Below are 20,074 nucleotides of genomic sequence, written 5' to 3'. Positions count from 1 at the left end.
AATACTTTCTTTTGAGGCTAGAGAGACAATTGCTTCTCTTTTTGGTAAAGTATCGGTTACAATAATCAATGATATGAGGCAAAATCATATCCCTACAAATATCACTTTTCATTGCAAATCAAAAAACGATGATCTTGGATTTCACACACTCACGTTTGGAGGAAGTTACACATTTTCATTTAGGCCACAATTGTTTGGAGCAACGTTATTCTTTTGCAGATTTACATGGCAAGGAAGCTTGCACCCTTATTACTTTGATATTTTTGATTTCCAACGAGATGATTGCAAGACTTGCAAATGGAAAATAAGTAAATTTGGTGGTTGTAAGTATCGTACAGAAACAATGTCGTTTGATGTATGTTTGCCTTGGAACAGTAGATCCCAAATTTAACTTTTTTGTGTGTTCTTGCAATTGAAATAATACAAATCCAATTTATCAATCTACATCTTTATCTTTTTTAACTGAATATTATTTTTTATTTTGTCTTTATAGAATTACTACTCTTATAACTATTATTTGAAGAAAATCCTCTGATTCACACACTTGTAGGCTCGTAGCAGATCTGAACTAACTATTATTGATCCTTTTGGTCTTGATAATGATACTAGTGAAGGGATGGAAAATGTTGACTTTGCAATTGATTCTAAAACAACCGTTGACACTTTTCACTCCAAGAGACGATGCCTCAGATTTTGGTCATATCATATCTAGATGTTGGGTGGAGTTCAACAGGCAACAATCAGATGGGGTGGTTCATACTTTAACTGGGGAAGTCGTGTTATTGGTCAGTCCCATCATTTATTTTGATATCCCTCATTATATTAATGATATTATTAGTAATGAAATGTTATAAGTACTTTTCCTTCGCAACTAAATTGTTTGACTCTAACTAAGTTGTTTGGGCTCCAGTGGCAAGGAGCTCCTTTCAAGGACGTACTCGGGGAATACCGGGTTCGATTTTCAGGGGGAACAACACTTGACCAGTGTGCATGCCTCTACGCATGAGTCGGATTAGTCGCCCACCTTTAGTGGATCAAAACCGATGCGAAAGTTAAAAAAAAAAGTTTGACTCTGAAAAGAAAAAATCTTATGGTTTGGATAACTTGTGGTTTTGCTTTGAGGATATTTTTTGTAAATCTCGGGTCGAAACGATATCACCATAATTATTGTGCTCATTGGGCCAATAATTAAATAAAAAATAGATATTTATAAAAATATTTTATAAAAAATATTATTATATATGTAATGTTAGAGATGGTCAAATCTCTCCTAAGAAAGATATGATCAAATCATTTTTATAGTGTCGTTGAATATAAATTATAATCCTATTATATTTCCTCGTTGGTTTTGAAATTATTGTAATTTATGCAGTTAAAAATTTACAATTATTTATATGTGTGAAAAGATTATTTGTCCCCCGTAAGTTTAACTCAGTTGATAAGGACGACACATATATTATATATGGTTTGGGGTTCAGACCCGACACAACAAAAAAAATATTATTTAAAGTTGTTAATGTTTCTCTCTCATAGTTAGATATTTTTAAATGTGAGATAATGTTTTTTTGAATTTAAAGTTGTTAATATTTCTGAGAGTCAGATATTGTTTAATAAGAATGAACGTTATTGCAAAAATGTTCATGGAGGGAGAACGACAACACTACATCATTTTCTTCCAAAACCGATCTATCTCATTTTCTCATCACTTCTCTCCTTTTCTATCTTTTTTAAATCCACAAATCACAACCTCTATTTACAACACCTAAACCATCTTTCTATTTTCTTTCTTCACATCAATTATGATTCTTTATTTTATTAATTTGAATCTTATACTCCACCTAGTTGAGATCTATTTGTCGGTCTTTGTTTTTTTTCAAAATATCTCTATAATTAGATAGTGAAAAGTAATTCCTCAAATATTAAAGTACGAGAGTAAAGAACATATTCTTTGCAAATTTTAACTCAACATATTGAGGTTTTACTACATTGTAATACACCGGATGATCTTGTTAACGATCTTACAGATTTGGCATCAGCAACTTCAAAATTTTGCTCAGGGTTATAATTTGGTTTTGTCACTTGTCCACCTTTTGTTTCCATGAAGGATGCTCCATTTTCAAAAGCGTCGCCAACTGAATAAAATTCCCATGTATCTCCAACTTCGTTACTACTTTTTCTCCATGTAACCTACATCAATTATATAATTAATTAATATAATCCACTATATCCTTTTATAAGCAAAACAATCATAAAAGCTAGGTGTATTAATTGCTTGTAATAATTACCTCTTTTTTCCCTACGGTTGGTGCTATGAAAAGGTTTGATTGACTTTTAAGGCTTGGTTCCATACTTCCACCTATTGCATATTGCACCCATCCCATATACAGATTATTCACAACATGTGCATATCCATGACGAATTCTGGAATATTTTTAATTAAAGATAAAAGTTATGAATAAATATGGTGATTTTTTTAATTTCTAATTTTGTATATTATATAATAAAACTAATAATTTTGCAATTACTGATTACCTCGGCATGCGTTGGTGGCAATTAGGTCCAAAATAGTTGTATACAACTGTGACTTTCATGTTTTTGTCTCTCACAAATCCATCATCGTGACCAAGAAGCATAACTTTATTTTGCTCTCTAAACCAATTATTGGATATTGTTATATTCGTGGAACCTCGTGTAACATCTAGAAGACCATCTTGACAATCCGAAAGTGTGCTATGATCAATCCAAATTTTTGAAGCAGAAACCAATCTGATTGCATCTCCATCAACTTGACCTAATGGCATTATGTTTCCATCAGGACCCATCACCATTCCAGGAGCTTGAGGTCGACAATGATGAACCCTAATTCCGTGGATGATTATATTGGTTGCCTAATAACAAATAACAAACACATCATTCTAAGTTAGGAAGTAGTAGATATATGTTTGAAATAATAAAAGAAGAAATTTAAAGTAACAATAATAATGATCGTACAAACTTGAATAAAAAAGAAAAGATGAATTAAATGTGGTATATGTTTTAGAGATGATAAATTAAAGATGAATTGCATTTGTTAAAATTTTCAGATAATCTTCTAGTATTAAAGGTATAACATTTTTTTTAACAATGCTAACATTGATCACTTTTTTACATGCATTTGTTTTGCTACAAAGCTGTACTGTGGGAGAGATTTCAATTGTCTATTTTTTTCATTAAAATTTTTCATTAAAAATTGAATACTTGTTAGTAATTTTGACATTATTATTAGTAATTACCTTATATATCATCAAACATGCATTATCTACAATGTGGACATCGACACCTCGACCGTCAATGGTAGTAAAACTGCTAATGAGAAGCGGTCTCACAAGTTTAATGTTCATATCCTTTTGGAATGTGATCCAAACTTTACCTTGAATCTTAGAAGCTCCATATCTCAATGTTCCAGGTCTTGGATTTAAAGGGTCGTCACTATGATCGGTAACTTTATAATGGATTAGGTCTTTACCAATGTTGTTTGTCATTTTCCCTGCATATCCCACTGAGCAAAGAGCAAGTTGTTGTCGATATTTCCTCCATTCAGGATTGAATCTCCAACATTGATCAATCACATTCATTTCCATGCCTTCTATCTCAGATTGCTTGGAAGAACTAACTTTTGTAGTAAAAAATGTGACCAAAACTACAAGGAAAATAAAGCACCAAAAGACAGAGTTTATTACTCGGTGACAAACCATGATTCAATATGTATTTGTTTTTTGAATTGATTAGAATACTAATTGTGTTATTGAGAAGAGAGGGATAGTAAGGAGGAAGAGGTTTTCTTAGTTTTATATTGGAGAATAATCGTATAGAAAGTGGTAATATAGGTTAAAGTTGTTAAGAATTGTTTGAGGTTTGAAAGGTTGTTTAAGTTGTTGTGTTATGCTTTGGCCAAATGACTCGTATATTTAAGAGGGAAACTAAAAATAGGAGGAAGAATTTCTTAGTTTGTTATAAATCATTAACTTAAATTGTAAGAATACAACAATTATCTAAATTTAGACAATAATTATAGAAAGATGTGATGGGAAGCGATAAATATATACAAATGTGTTTAGGTAAACAAAATATTGTTTTTCCTGTTAGTACTTTTGTAAATATATGCATGTTTGATTTGTTTATGATGATTGATGGAGTTTTTTTTTTTTTGTAATTTAAACGTTATTGATTTCAATCTATTACGTAATATACTATTGGACTGTTTAATTTAACTCTCGTGTGTGTGTGTGTATAGACCTCACCATATATGCATGTCAAACATATCTTACCAGTAATGCTACATATATACAACTCTCATGGCCTCCCAATAAACATAAACCAAATGAACACTCCACTTTGAAGTAAGCAATTAAATTTAACTCCGGACCTATAATTTAACTTCGGTTTATTGGTTTATTAATTAAATTTATAGACCTCACTAAATATGCATGTTAAACTAGGAATACTATATATCTACAATCCTCATGGCTTCCCAATATACAACACCTGCACGTTATTGGCTCCCTTGCACACCTTTGTGGATTGTTGGCGATAGAATTGTCACGAGGATTGGCTCGCACAACCTCGAAATCCTTGGTTTGTTGAATCTTATTTTGAAACATGAGTTTCATAATGTAAACAAGTTGTTTAGAGGCTTGATACACGATGTCATGTATCCCGTTGACTAATAAATACACTATCATTACTACTGGAGTCTCAAGTGTTTCAATCAACTATATGAGAAACGCTAGAAAGAGTTAGGGAAGTTGGCACTCCCAATGTTTCTACAGGTTCATTCAATCGACGATGTCATGACCTTTTGGTTGTTGAAGATGACATTTGCTCCATACTTTCGAGGCTCTTTTCATACCTTAGGTGCAGACGTCAAATATAATCGTGACATGGGGAACTCAATTTTTCAGTGGTAAATGTCATATTGTCCCACCGGGTGTGTCAAATTTGTTGATAGAAGATGAATTTAGCCGAGGTTGACGGAGATTCCTCAATTGTGATTCCCCTATTTCAAGCGATTAATATTGAGGAAGGAACCCTATCGCCCTAGTTGTGGGTTCCTTAACTACTCTTCTCGAGCGTTAGGTACAATTGTTTTTGGATTTTTGAGCTACATTAACAAATGTATAAATAAAAGTAGAAAAATAAAGAGATGAATTGCGAAAATAGCCTTGTTTAATTGATTGAATGTGTTAATTACAATGAAAGATAAAAAGGTACCAAAATTATAATGTGTAATTAGAGTAATTATAGTGAAACTATTACCTATTAGTCAAACAACATGACATATAGTCAGTAGCCCCTATTCGGCTAATTTTTCTTAGTGTGCGTGATAACTCCCATGTCAGTAGGATCGTGCCACCCACATTCGTCTTTATCCTCCTCTGCTTGGCATGATACATTGACACAGTCATTTTATGCGAATCCCCATTATCAATCATGTTCAGTTCATTACTCATAGTAGCTATTGGGGTTGAGAGGAGCAAACCATGAGTTATTCACCATTATCAAAATCTCAATGTGTCTTTGACTCAACTTTGAGTCTTGAACGACCCACGTTCTAAGTTAGTGGTTTTGGGAAAGAGTTGACTTTCTCGCTCAACTGTTCTAGTATCTCCTATCATTCACTCAGTTGAGGTCGCCTAATTGTTGTAATCGTCAATTTGTTGAATTTGACTGACAATTCGACTATTTTTGGACCCAACTCCTCTAAAGTGAACGATTCACTTAATAATGTAAAATGAGGTATATCCACCGTTAATTAACAAAATAAAGATAAATATCATATGTACAATGTAACACCCCGTTTTCCCAACGTAAAAATTTCATTTAAATAATCAGAGTTCTCAACATAAACGGAATGTCACACTTCTTTTCAAAAATCGTAAATGGAATAAATAACTATTTATAACCCTTTTTCTATTTTATCTTATTTCTCTTTCTCCCCCAAAACTCTCTAAAATCTCATAACAAACTCTCAACTCAATCTTATTTCTATTTTCAAATCTTATTCTATTAAATAATAACATAAGCCACTTAATAAATCACATAATCATATAAATATATTCTAAACTCTTCTTAATAAATTATAGACTCAATTAAATAATTAAATAAATCAAAACAGGCGTTACATACAATATAACAAATCACAAGTTTGTTACAATAACAACCTTTACCTTTCTCACTTTATTTTTGGAAGATCGTTGCCCTTTATTTTTACGTGTAAACAGTTAGCAAAATTATACATTAACGTGTGTGAAACAGTCGTTATAATTTTAATTTTTTTCTCCATTGATTAGAGAAGAAGGGGAAAAAAATGATGGGAGAAAGATAATGTTTTTTTTTTTTTTTTTTAATAAAAATATTAAGTGATGGAGAACCACGTGTAACAAGGATTAACATGATTGTAAACAAAATGTTGATGGAGGGAGAACAACGACACTCCATGTTTTTCTTCCAAAACTGAGTTATCTCTATTTTCCCCTCACTTCTCTGTTTTTCTCTCATCACTTCAAATCAAATCAAAAACCACCAAATCACAAACTCTTCAATTTCTAGGGTTCTTCACTCTCATGGACCAAGCCGAATTAACCACCGATCAGGTTCGTTCCGATCCAATTTTCCTCGATCTGATCCAATTGTGCTCGATTCCGAACTATTTCCCTTTCGAATTTTCGATTATATTAGTTGTTTTGATTGCAATGTCTTCGATCTTGAATTGAAATTGTGTTATTGTTTTCTGGAAGGTTCTGAGTAGGGATATCCCATGGGAAACCTACATGTCCACCAAGCTCATCTCCGGAACAAGCCTTCAACTCTTACGCCGTTACGATCATCGATCAGAAAGCCAGAGAGCACAGTTACTTGATGATGTAATTTTTTAATTTTGATTCGAAGTATATTTGATTTTTGATATTAGATAGTATCAAATCTAACTAATTATTGTAACTAATTTTGATTAGATTTGAATTTGATTGTGTGGCAGGATGGTCCGGCTTATGTTCGCGTGTTTGTTCATGTTTTGCGCGATATTTTCAAGGAAGATACTGTGGAGTATGTTTTGGCTATGATAGATGAAATGCTGACAGGTAATTTGTTGGATAAAAAAGGGGTATTGTTTTTCGTATGATTTGTTTGTTGTTAGTGGTGTAACAAGATGAATTTTTGAATTTATTATCTTTGGCAGCGAACCCGAAAAGGGCAAGACTGTTTCATGACAATGCTCTTGCAGATGATGATACTTATGAGCCTTTCCTAAGTTAAGTATTTACTCTGAATTTGTTTTTGTTTTCTATATTAATTATTTACTTTTCTTCGGATACAATAGCTCAGATAGACTAAAATTTAGCGATTCCTTTTACTGCCATTGCTGTCACCTTTCTTCGACCATATATCCTTACAATTGGATGTGCTTCTTCAAAAAACTTGTTGTGTCTCAGTTGCGATTTGGTACTAGTTTTTATTTAGTGGCACTTTTGCTCTTGTTTTGTCTCAGTTGTGGTTTGGTACTAGTTGTCTCAGTTTAGCTTTGGTATTTTTTCTGACTTAGTTGGATTTTGGTATTGGTCTTGTCTCGGTTACAGTTTGGTTGATTTTTTGTCCCACTTACGGTCTAGTGCTAGTTTTTGTTCCCAGTGAAATTTAGTCTCGAATATTATTCCAGATGTGATATGGCCTACTGATTTTCAATATCAAATTATATTTTTTTGGTTGTTTCTCTCTTTCTTTGAAAGATTAAATTTTTAATGACAAACTTAAGCTTAGTAAGCTTTGGCCTGAGCAGTATTGTCAATCGTGGATTGCGAAAAATAGTGATTTGTTCGAATTCCACTACACTACAGTGCTAGAGCTGCTAAACGTATATAACCACAATTTGATAACACTTTGTACTAAATTACTTTTAAAACTCAGCTACATTATATCACTACTATAGCCGCTATTTGACAACACTAGGCTTGAGGGAGTGTTTGAAGATATTAAAATCTCGTATAGTGCCTTGTTATTATCTTAAGAGTATATTAGATAATCTCACAGGATTATTTTCTTACGATGAAATATCTTAGAATCTCTTTGAAGATTAGATTTCATATTTATTTGTTAGTATAATAGGCCTTAGCATATTGTATTAGTATATATAAGGGTCAGTGTTTAGTCTTTTTGTATCAATTCATAATCATCAAGCATATCAAACCATATTCACAATTCAAAGTTTCATTTTCTTCCCTTCATATTAACGTCGCCAATATGATTATTTTGTATTTTGTCTATTTGCTTTGTACTCCAAAGTTATGAAATATAAACAATAAAAAGTAACAATACTGTCCATCTTTCAGATTGCTTCGGAAAGGAAACTGGTTCGTACAAGAGAAAAGTTGTAAGATCCTTGCCTTAATAGTTAGGTAATACAAACATGAGTCATTCTGACATTTTAGTTTCAAATAGTTCTTGAATTATATCAACTTACTGGTTGTATAAGTTACTTTTTCGGTTATTGCAAAATGTCACCCTTTTCTGATTGCAGTGTCAGGCCAAAAAATCAGAGTGGCGTTGCTTCTAATGGAGAGGCTTCAAATGAAAAGAAACCATTTACCAGCATTGATGATGTTTTGATTGGATTGGTAAAATGGCTTTGTGAGCAGGTATTAATACTGGAACTCTTCCCTTTCACTAGCCCAAATTCAGTTCATCAGCTGATAATTTTGGTGTTGTAATCCGTAATATCAATTTGAGAATTGAGATATGTAAATGTCTTTGATAGGTAAAGATGCTAACCTCTGAAAGAAATATTTTGAGCTTATTATGTGAAATATATGCTTGCTTGTTATATGAAGATCAATTATGCAGTATAAGAGTCACATTTGATCTACCAACGGGGGGTTGGGTCTTGCAAAAGAGGCTTGTCCCCCAGTTTTGGTGATCTACGATATGAATCCTCATTGGAACAAGTGTCCATATTTAGTTCGTAAGATTTTGTTTGAAGTGAGCAGAAATAAATGCATGTTTAAATCAAACGATGTGAACAGAGTCAGTTCTATTTTTTTTCGCATAAAAAAAAGTAACACATGCTCATCTAATTATTGTATCTGTAGTTGAAGAAACCTTCTCATCCAAGTCGTGGAGTTCCAACTGCTATCAATTGCCTTTCAACTCTACTTAAGGAACCTGTGGTCAGGTCTAACTTTGTTCAAACTGATGGGGTCAAGTTGCTTGTGCCATTGATTTGTCCAGCATCCACTCAACAATCTATTCAGGTAAGTTTACCGGATTCTAGCCCGAAAATATGAAAATTCTGAATAAGTAGATTTATCCATAGTTGAACCGTATGAATTCTGCCTTTAGGTGCCTGTGTAAGCTTGGTATGTCTAGCCATGCTTTTATTGCATGCAGTAATAGATGGCTCAGTTAAATATCCTAAATGCATCTAGCATAATGCTAATTTCTATTTGAAGAACACAAATGAAATGTCACCTGAGTATTTATGATTTGTTGGGAACTTACTTGTGAATTTCTTTTGTAACAGCTTCTTTATGAAACATGTCTCTGCATTTGGCTCTTATCATATTATGAGCCTGCAATTGAATATTTGGCTACTTCAAGGACCCTTCCAAGACTGATTGATGTCGTTAAGAGTTCTACAAAAGAAAAGGTATAGCTAACATCTTCCATTTATGTTTGTCTCATTTTTTACCAACATATGTTGTTCAGGTTTCATTTTTCCTTTTTCTCCTAGCAATAGTTATAATTTTATGATGGCTAGGATGAGAAGGTTTCTTTGTTCAGTCATAGAAATCTAATTTCACACCATTCTTTTGCCAATTTTGTTAGGTTGTTAGAGTTGTTGTCTTGACACTTAAAAACTTGATGTCAAAAGGGACATTGGGTGCTCAGATGGTTGATCTTCAGCTGCCACAAGTTGTTCAAAGTTTGAAAGCACAAGCATGGAGTGATGAGGTGAATCATTATCACCTTTTCCTGCTGAAAATTTACTTGTTGAAATGTCATAAAACTATAATAGGTGTTGTGCAGAGTTCAATCATTGGAAACGACTCTTGTTGCACATCTTGCCATTGTTGATTTATCTGCAGTTAGAGCTAAAATAGTTTTCGACTGTGATCATGTTTTGTGATTTAGTTGTGACTTTTGATCATTGTGTTAGCATTTTAATAGAAAAAGGAAAATCAGAGTGTTTGTTTTTCTCAGAACTCTTTGGAATGACTTGATCCCCATCTCTCCCCCTCAATGCTTGCTTACTAGCCACGGCATATATGATGACTTGAAAATGTGGTTTGATGAAATTGGATTACATAATAGTGATGCTTGCTACCTTAGCACCATGTATTATCTTGCTTGTTTTCCATAGCCACAATTTGTTTCCTTGTTTTGATATGAATTTTTATTTTTTTTGAACAAGTTGATATGCATTTTTATTATTTTTGAACAAGTTGATATGCATTTTTATTATTTTTGAACAAGTTGATATGCATTTTTATTATTTTTGAACAAGTTGATATGCATTTTCTGCACAAGCATACATAAACATTTGGACAATAGTGTGTTAGTAACATAAATACACATTTATAGTACTGATCACCCCTTTTTTCATTTACAAGGAATTCTTTCTGTTTGCTCTTATTTTTGCTTGATATGAACATTATATAACTCTGCTTTGTTCTTCTCCCATTATGAAGAACAGAAATTTTTGGATGTTTATCTCTATTCTAGCATCTGGCTGTAATTCTTGAAAGATTCTATTTCATGTAGCTTTCCCGAATTTTCTATTAATTAGAAAAGTTTTCATAGGATTTGTTGGAGGCACTGAACTCTCTGGAAGAAGGGCTTAAGGATAACATCAAGAAACTAAGTTCTTTTGATAAGTACAAGCAAGAAGTTCTTCTTGGCAATCTGGATTGGTCTCCCATGCACAAAGATCCCATATTTTGGCGAGAAAATATAACCAATTTTGAAGAGCATGATTTCCAGGTATCTGTGCATTATCTCTGGCATACTTGTGATTCCATTTTATTTTCTTTGTAATTTCAAAGAGTAAATTTTTTTGCAACTCTGGGACTCAAAAGTCAAAACGTGTTTTCCATGTAGAAAACCCACACATGTGTTGTTCCCTCTTGCTTATGAAATCTATCAGATGTTTAACATTAATGTTTCTTTGCCCCTCAACAGTGATGTAACCATTTGTATAGCAAGAACATATATTATGTATACGAAGAGCCATTTGGCAATGAAATTAACAAATTCTTGAAATTAAATATTGTTGTATTATAATCTTATTGTGCGCTCTTTATGTTCTCATAAACACTCATCTACAATCTATTCATACTCTTCATGTGTTGCAGATTCTAAGGGTCCTATTAACAATTTTGGACTCGTCCAATGATCCAAGGACTCTAGCTGTTGCTTGCTTTGACATTTCACAGTTCATCCAGTCCCATCCGGCTGGGCGGATCATTGTGACTGACCTTAAAGCCAAGGAACGGGTGATGAAACTAATGAATCATGAGAGTGCCGAGGTTACTAAAAATGCACTGCTCTGCATCCAACGACTTTTCTTGGGTGCAAAGTATGCTAGCTTCTTGCAAGTCTAGTTCTATTGTATGCACTTAATTCCATGAACTCCCTGCTATCTCACATTTCGGATCAACTCTCCTCTGTACAAGGTTTATTCATTGTTTCAATAATTTATTGTCTGTGCCGATTAAGATTTCAGTTTGATATAAGAAATAAGTATCCTTGATATTCTACTATTGAATAAATCAAGTTTTGTAATTTTATACTCCACTGTTCTCTGCTGGTATGTTGAATACAGGTTTTTAGAATTCAATATTTATCATTAGATGGATTTGTAATTTCTTGAAAATTATTGAGTTGAGGAATGAGAAAATTATTGACATTTTTGCCAGAACACAGACCTTTTGCTTCACCTTATAGCGAAATGAAATACACTAGCACCTTGGGAACATTATGTTTGAATTTAGTGCAATACTTCTTTGATAAAACTTAGGTGCATTTCCTTAGGTGCTTTTCATATGGTTTTTAGCTAAATTACTCACGATTTCCTCAAATTCACAATTTTCTCAAAGTTCGTTATAACCACAAAATGTATTTTTAGTTAAGAATCATGCAAAAAACAGGTAAAGAAATGTACCCAAGTTTTACTTATTTTGGTTGAGGAGCATGGAAGATTGATCAGGGAAAGGATACAATATACTATCCATTTGAAGTGGGAATTTTGTCAGCTGTAATTTTTGTTTAGGTTTGGTCTGTGGCCTTGCTAGCTGTCATGATCCGTAGATAAAAGTGGTAGCAAAGACAACTAGCCGCCCTAAGATGGATTTGGCACTAGAATACTCGAGCAAATTAGACAATCTTGGCTGAAACGTTAAAAGTAAAACCCACTCCAGTATAGAATTTTCACTGCAATTCCATTTGTGCAAGAATCGCATGCTGTCAACATATATGACAAATGTCCAATGTGTCAACCAATAGGAACTCAACACAAGAAATTAAGGTTAAAGCAATAGACAAAACCTCCATCTGATTTTATTAATCCAACAAACTATGTTATCAACAATACTGAATCTAATTGTCTATAATTAGTAATACAGATTTCTATCCCTCTTCCCTTGTGCCTTTAATTTGCTCACTACCTTTTGACAACAATGGTTTCATATTTCCATCTCACACTTTATTTATTTCATGCACTCATATTCTTTTCTGCCACCCATATCCTACTTGCCACAAACCAATGGAAAAAACTTCTCATGTCCTTTGAATTCCCCTCCTTCTTGTAACACATATGTTGCATACTTTGCTAACTCTCCAAACTTTTTAACCCTCACTGCCATATCTGATATATTTGACATCAGTCCTCAATCCATTGCAAGAGCAAGCAACATAAAAGATGAAAATATGAACCTCATTGAAGACCAACCTTTGCTGGTACATGTAACTTGTGGTTGCAGTGAAAATGGAAACTACTTTTTTGCCAATATCTCACACTTGATCAAACAAGGTGAAAGTTACTACTATCAGTTTGCAAAAGGGATAGACTTTCTGATTACTTATGTGTGGCAGCCTAATGACAATCTGACCCTTGTAGCTGCCACTGCAAATGCAAAGTACTTTGGTCAAAACTTCATTGCTGCAACCAACTTTTCAGTTTTTATCCCAGTGAAAAACTTACCATCTCTTTCTTAATCATATTCATCAATTGAAAGAAAGAGAAGCAAATCATTTTCACATTATCATTTCCATTAGTACGAGTCTAGGACGCGCTATTCTGATTTCACTATCACTATTTCTGGTTTTTGTCTATTGTTTGAGGAAAAGAAAGGCTTATGAGAATCAGTGTGTGCTTATAAAGCACAGATACTTATACGGACACCACTGACACCGATAATATGAGAAAAGAACATAATTAAGTATAATCATATGTGTTGGTGTCGTGTCGAACACCGATACGTGTCCGACACTGGGATACACCTAATCCAAGAAGTGTCGGTGCTTCATAGGTGTGTGCCTTCTGAAGTTAACAAATAGATAAATTAATTTCTGAAGTTTCAAACTATGAGTAAACCAACAGTGTATCAAGTGCAAGCGATATTTCCACAATATATATTTAAAAGGTTATATTTCTGTAAAGGTTATGTACTTGGTGAATTAAATTCATAACTTTTTCGTCAATTGGTATAGTGGCTGCAAGTTTGAACCCCAACTTGCCTAATTTTTTGAATAATGTTTATATATTATCCCAATTGGTGCTAGACCGTTGCAATAGTTATGGAATATTTCGAATGTTAATAACATATAACTGTTTGAAAAAACTAGTACGAAATTTTTATGAATTATTTTAAGCCATTTCTCTCCCATTTACATCATTCAAAATCATCGTTCATTTCTTTGATTCATAAGTGAATTGTTGAAAATATTTTTATGTAAACTATCATCAAAGATAGCATTGTATTTGTGCAAATCACATCAAGACATTTGGAGTATCTTGAGTGGCAATTGTTGTTCATAAATTTAACCTTTTTCTTCCTTTTGTAAAACTAGATTTTGTAAATTATATTTATTTATTTTTGCAGAAATGATGTGCAAATCAATTTTTTATGACTATTACGATTCATTCAAGACAAATGCATCAATAAGCAACAATGATATAGAGGAATAAAATAAAGTCGGTAACACACTGACTTGAAACATATCAGAGGCACACTGATATTTTATGGAAAATGTTAACTTATGTCTTAAGACACAAGTTAAAAAGCTAAATATAAAAGTATTTTTTTGAAACTTGTGTATTCAATGTTGCAAAAGTTTAACAATTTATATTTTCAATTCAAAATTTATTTAGTATTTCCTTTTTGAACTTCATAACTTGTGCCTTTAAGACACAAGTTAGCATGACCTAAATAGTATAATATAAGTTATATGAGGATCTATGCTATATATAAATATTATTAATATAGGATTTTGAGTTGGCCTTTTCATTATTCTAATTATATCTTTACACAAAATTATTGTTCAAATATCGCCAATGGTAAAAAGTAATACCTTAATTATTAAAATTATGAAAGTAAAACTCGTCTTCTTATAAATTTTAACTCAACATATTGATGTTTTACTACATTGCAATACCCCAGATGATCTTGTTAATGATCTTACAAATTTGGCATCAACAACTTTAAAATTTTGTTCAGGGTTATAATTTGGTTTTATCACTTGTCCACCTTTTGTTTCAACGAAGGATGCTCCATTTTCAAAAGCGTCCCCAACTGAATAAAATTCCCACGTATCTCCAATTTCATTGCTACTTTTTCTCCATGTAACCTACACCAATTATATAATTAATAATTAATACAACACACTATACCCATTTTAAACTAAACAATCATAAATGTTTGGTCAATTAATTGCTTGAAATAGTTACCTCCTTTTTCCCTGTGGCGGGTGCTATGAAGAGGTTTGATTGACTTTTAAGGCTTGGTTCCATACTTCCACCTATTGCATATTGCACCCATCCCATGTACAAATTATTCACAACATGTGCATATCCATGACGAATTCTGTAATTTTTTAATTAATTAATGATAAAAATTATGGATAAATATGATAATTTTTTTAACTTCTAAATTTGTATATTGTATAAAAACACAATAATTTTGTAATTCTTAATTACCTAGGCATGCGTTGATGGCAATTAGGTCCAAAATAGTTGTATATAACGGTGACTTTCATGTTTTTGTCTCTCACAAATCCATCATCATGACCAAGTAGCATAACTTTATTTTGCTCTCTAAACCAGTTGTTGGAGATTGTTATATCTGTGGAACCTCGTGTAACATCTAAAAGACCATCTTGACAATCAAAAAGTGTGCTATGATCAATCCAAATTTTTGAAGCAGAAACCAATCTGATTGCATCTCCATCGACTTGACCTAATGATATTATCTTTCCATCGGCACCCATCACCATTCCAGGAGCTTGAGGTTGACAATGATGAATCCTGATTCCGTGGATGATTATGTTGGTTGCCTAATAACAAATAACAAATATGTTTTTCTAATTTAGGAAGTAATATATATATACTTGAAATATTTAAAAAAAAAAAGACATCTAAAATAACTATAATAATGAGTATACAAACTTGAATAATAAATAAATTATGGACAAAAGTTAGAGAACACTGGTAAAGTTTATCTCTAATTTTAATGTTGTATAATTTTAAGAGATGATAAAATAAAGATAAATTGTATTTGTTTCAAGTTTAAGATATTCTTTTAGTATACAGAGGTGTAACATTTTTTTAACTAGGCCAACGTTGGTAGCACCTTTTTACATGCATTTTTTTTTCATTGCAAAGCTGCATTGTGGGAGAGATTTCAATCGTCTATCTTTTTTTTTCATCTAAAATTTTTATTTCAAGTCTAATACTTTTTAGTAATTTTGAGTTTACTATCAATAATTACCTTATAAATCATCAAACAAGCATTATCTGCAATGTGGACATTGACACCTCGACCATCAATGGTGGTGAAACTACTGATGAGAAGGGGTTTCACAAGCTTAATGTCCATATCCCTTTGGAATGTGATCCAAACTTTACCTTGAATCTTAGAAGCACCATATCTCAAGGTTCCAGGTCTTGGATTTAAAGGGTGGTCACTGTGATCGGTAACTTTATAATGGATTAAGTCTTTACCAATGTTGTTTGTCATTTTTCCCGCATATCCCACCGAGCAATTAGCAAGTTGTTGTCGATGTTTCCTCCATTCAGGATTAAATCTCCAACATTGATCAATTACATTCATTTCCATTCCTTCTATCTCAGATTTCTTTGCTGAACTAACATTTGTAGTAAAAAATGTTACCATAACGACAGGTAAAATAAAGTACCAATAGACGGAGTTGGTTACATGATGAAAAGCCATGATTCAATATATACTTGTCTTTGAATTAATTATAATACTAATTGTGTTATTGAGAAGAGAGGGATATTAAGGAGGAAGAGGTTTGCTTGATTTTTATATTGGAGAATAATGGTGTGAGAAAGTGGTAACATAGGTTAAAGTTGTTAGTGGTTGCTTGTGGTTTGGAAGTTCGTTTAAGTTGTTGTGTTAAACTTTGGCCAATAGGAAGAAGAAGGGATTGGTTAGTTTTTAAATCATTAACTTAAATTATGACGATATAACAATTAGCTAAATGTAGACAATTACTATAGAAAGAGATAATGAGAAACGATAAGTATATACAAATAGGTGGTATAGGTAAACAAAACACAGTCTATCATCGTTATTGTTGTTATGTTTGTAAATATATGTATGTTTGATCTGTTTATGATGATTGATGGAGCTATTTTTATGCAGTTGAAACGTTATTGATTTCAATCTATTATGTAATATAGTATTGAACTGTGTAATTTAACTTTGATTTTTTATTTTATTAATTAAATTTATAGATTCACAAAATATGCATGTTAAATATATCTTACTGCAATACTACATATCTACAACCGACATGCATCCCAACAAATATGAACCCATGAACACTCCAATTTCAAGCAATGAGTCTCTTTCTTGTAATGCACTACACTAAACTCCACCCATGATTATTATTGGTCACTAACTCAACATGCAAACAACTAACCATGATGGAACAATTTAATTGGAGCTCTACTTCCCTGCACCCCCTATATTTTTGGTCAAGCACAGCCCATCCAAAACTTTGCAATATATATATACGGGATGATCCAAGAAAATCCATCACCCAAATCCCCTTAATTTTCAACAAGGTAACAAGTTCACAAACTTCTATATTTTTTAACTTGTGTAACTTTGATTCCTTTTTTTATTAAATAAATAAAATTAAGACTAAATAGTTCACAACCTTCTGGATGCTATTTTTTATTTGCTTTCTAAATATAACTTAATTAATACTACTAACTTGTCTTGAAATACGAAAAGTCAAATTTAATATACATATAAACAAATTACATTCTCCGATCAATATTATAAGCAAAACCTTACATTTTAGATTCATTCAATTAATGATATATATAATATTTATTATAGACCACATACATCATTTAAAAAATAAATCTAAAATGTTAATTTTTATTTATAATAGTGACTAGAGGTGTACAATTCAGTAATATTCACCACAATATAGAAACATTAATGCACCAACACCTTTTTTTTTATAGCAAATACACTAGCACCTTGGCAACTTTATATTTGAATTTAGTGTAATATTTAGTTGAGGAGCACAGGTGATTGATTCGGGTAATAATACACTATACTATTCACTTTTGCATCTGTAATTATGCGTTCAAGAATTTTCTATGCATTTTATGCATTTGAGTAACTGTTCCATATATATATATATATATATATATATATATATATATATATATATATATATATATATATATATATATATATATATATATAGATTGCAGGGCCGGCCCAACATGTCGAGAGGCCTAAAGCAATTTTTTTATATTGAGGCCTTTTGGAATTAAAAAAAAAAACACAGTGCTTGTTAAAAGCATAATAAATCAAAATTTGTTGAATCTAAGATTTGAACTTTGGTCCAAAAGAATTTGAAGCCTTAAAATTGACCAGCTAAGCTAGATAAATCTTGATCATTAGTATGTCATATTATATATTTATAACTAAATTGACTTATTTTGAGGCCTTTTTTTAATCCAAAATCTTGAGGCCTAAAACCCCCGCTTTGGTGGCTTGGCCCTTAGGCCGGCCCTGTTAGATTGAAAGTGGATTTTTTTTTTTTAATTCTAATTTTATACTTTAAAATACGAAATTTAAATTTGAATCGTTCTATCTTAATCAAATATCAACTAACATTTCGAATGTGTGAATGCTTGATTGCGAGGGAGTTGGGTCCTTGTTTAGGTTTGGTATGTGGCCTTGCTACCTGTCCGTATTCATAGATAAAAGTTTTAGCAAAGACAACTAACCGTCCTAAGATGGATTTGGCACTAAAATATTCAAGCAAATTGCACAATCTTGATTGAAACGTTAAAAGTAAAATCCAGTATAGAATTTTTGTAATTCCATTCGTGTGCATGAATGGCATAATACCAATATGAATGACAAATGTCCAATGTGTCAACAAATAGGAATGCAACAAAAGAAATTTAGGTTAAAGCTATAGACAAAATTTCCAGCTTACTTTATTAATTCAACCATATTTTATTAACAAATTTACTTTATCTTCCCTCGTGCCTTTCATTTGTTCACCACCTTTTGAAAACAATGGTTTCTTCCATTCTTCCATCTCACACTCTATCTCAAGTACTCATGTTCTTTTTTGCCATCAATATCCTTCCTACTTCAATTGCCACAAACCAATGGGACAAACTTCTCATACCCTTTGAATTCCCCTCCTTCTTGTGACGCATATGTTGCATACTTTGCTAACTCTCCAAACTTTCTAACCCTCACATTTATTTGACACTAGTCTTCAATCCATTGCAAGAGCAAACAACATAAAAGATGAAAATATGAACCTCATTCATGGCGAACTTTTGCTGGTACCAATAACTTGTGGCTGCAGTGGAAATGGAAACTACTCTGTTGCCAATATCTCACAGTTGATCAAACAAGGTGAAAGTTACTACTATTGATAGAAAATTAGCAAGTGTACTAACTTATATGGAAGTAATAATATTTATAAGATTCGTATCCACAAGGACTGTTTCAACTTCTACTCGATAATGTCATTATTATTAAGGATGTATGTAAAATGAGGGGTGCACTGAGGCAATTTGGTTTGAGTTACAAATGTAAATAAAATGGTTAAGGAAAAATTGGTTTAAGAAATAGTATGAAGAGATGACTAGGTCAATCAATTAATCTGTTCATCACTCATTAGCAACCTGTTTCTTAAGTTTACGAATGCTATAAAGTTAACGGCAAATTAACAAAATAGCTTAGGTCAATCCCTTGATCCTAAACCCTCTTTTCTGATTATAATTCCCTAATTCCTTAGGTGAACCTATAATCATAAAAGGTTTTAAGTCCGTTAATTTAAGTATCACAACCTAACAACGCTCCATCCCTAGATTGTCCGTTAGATTGAACAGTATAGATATGTCAGAGTTACACGTTGGTGTCAGCAATCATATAAACTCTTGAATCAATTATATTGGGTCAGAATCATAAAAGCATTAAGAACAATTTATACTGAATAAACTAGAATGACATTCATAAAGATTAAGAGTTATAGGTTACATAAACATGAGCTAGAACAAAATCATCTCTTGACCTAATCACAAAAGATCTAGCTACTCATGGCTAAAGCACAAATAACTAATGTAAAAGAAGGATTCATTACATGAAATTGGTAACCGGATATGAGTTTTGATGGTCTCCCACCTTCTCTCCAGATCTCCTGCTCCAAAAGTCTGTTTCTTTCTCCAAAATTTCCAACCCTTGGCTCAGAAAACAACTTCCCTTTTATAGGAAAATTCTCAGATACGCCAAAATCGTACTCCGATGCTGTAAAT

The 20,074-nt window shown here is 32.3% G+C and overlaps 3 protein-coding genes across 3 annotated transcripts; 1 reads left to right on the top strand and 2 right to left on the bottom strand.

The window, feature by feature from the left end:
* Positions 1 to 1,962: 1,962 nt before the first annotated feature.
* Positions 1,963 to 3,611, bottom strand: LOC11408285 (probable pectate lyase 16). The gene is made up of 4 exons (XM_003629469.2): positions 3,273 to 3,611; positions 2,533 to 2,888; positions 2,286 to 2,421; positions 1,963 to 2,187 (listed from the first exon to the last, which is right to left on the bottom strand). The coding sequence occupies exons 1-4, from the start codon at positions 3,519 to 3,521 to the stop codon at positions 1,963 to 1,965; spliced, it is 966 nt and encodes a 321-aa protein (XP_003629517.2). The 5' UTR covers positions 3,522 to 3,611.
* Positions 3,612 to 6,422: 2,811 nt separating this feature from the next.
* Positions 6,423 to 11,947, top strand: LOC11417957 (V-type proton ATPase subunit H). The gene is made up of 11 exons (XM_024772777.2): positions 6,423 to 6,632; positions 6,777 to 6,902; positions 7,016 to 7,118; positions 7,217 to 7,289; positions 8,364 to 8,429; positions 8,552 to 8,669; positions 9,120 to 9,281; positions 9,551 to 9,676; positions 9,856 to 9,981; positions 10,831 to 11,010; positions 11,382 to 11,947. The coding sequence occupies exons 1-11, from the start codon at positions 6,603 to 6,605 to the stop codon at positions 11,628 to 11,630; spliced, it is 1,359 nt and encodes a 452-aa protein (XP_024628545.1). The 5' UTR covers positions 6,423 to 6,602; the 3' UTR covers positions 11,631 to 11,947.
* A 2,702-nt stretch (positions 11,948 to 14,649) lies between these two features.
* Positions 14,650 to 16,421, bottom strand: LOC11417956 (probable pectate lyase 4). The gene is made up of 4 exons (XM_003629465.2): positions 16,014 to 16,421; positions 15,224 to 15,579; positions 14,975 to 15,110; positions 14,650 to 14,874 (listed from the first exon to the last, which is right to left on the bottom strand). Exons 1-4 carry the CDS (start codon positions 16,416 to 16,418, stop codon positions 14,650 to 14,652), a joined length of 1,122 nt encoding a protein of 373 aa, XP_003629513.2. The 5' UTR covers positions 16,419 to 16,421.
* Between the last annotated feature and the right edge of the window lie 3,653 nt (positions 16,422 to 20,074).

The sequence above is a fragment of the Medicago truncatula genome, chromosome 8 (genome assembly GCF_003473485.1).
Source record: "Medicago truncatula cultivar Jemalong A17 chromosome 8, MtrunA17r5.0-ANR, whole genome shotgun sequence".
NCBI lineage: Eukaryota > Viridiplantae > Streptophyta > Magnoliopsida > Fabales > Fabaceae > Medicago > Medicago truncatula.
This window is presented reverse-complemented; position numbering and strand designations above follow the sequence as displayed.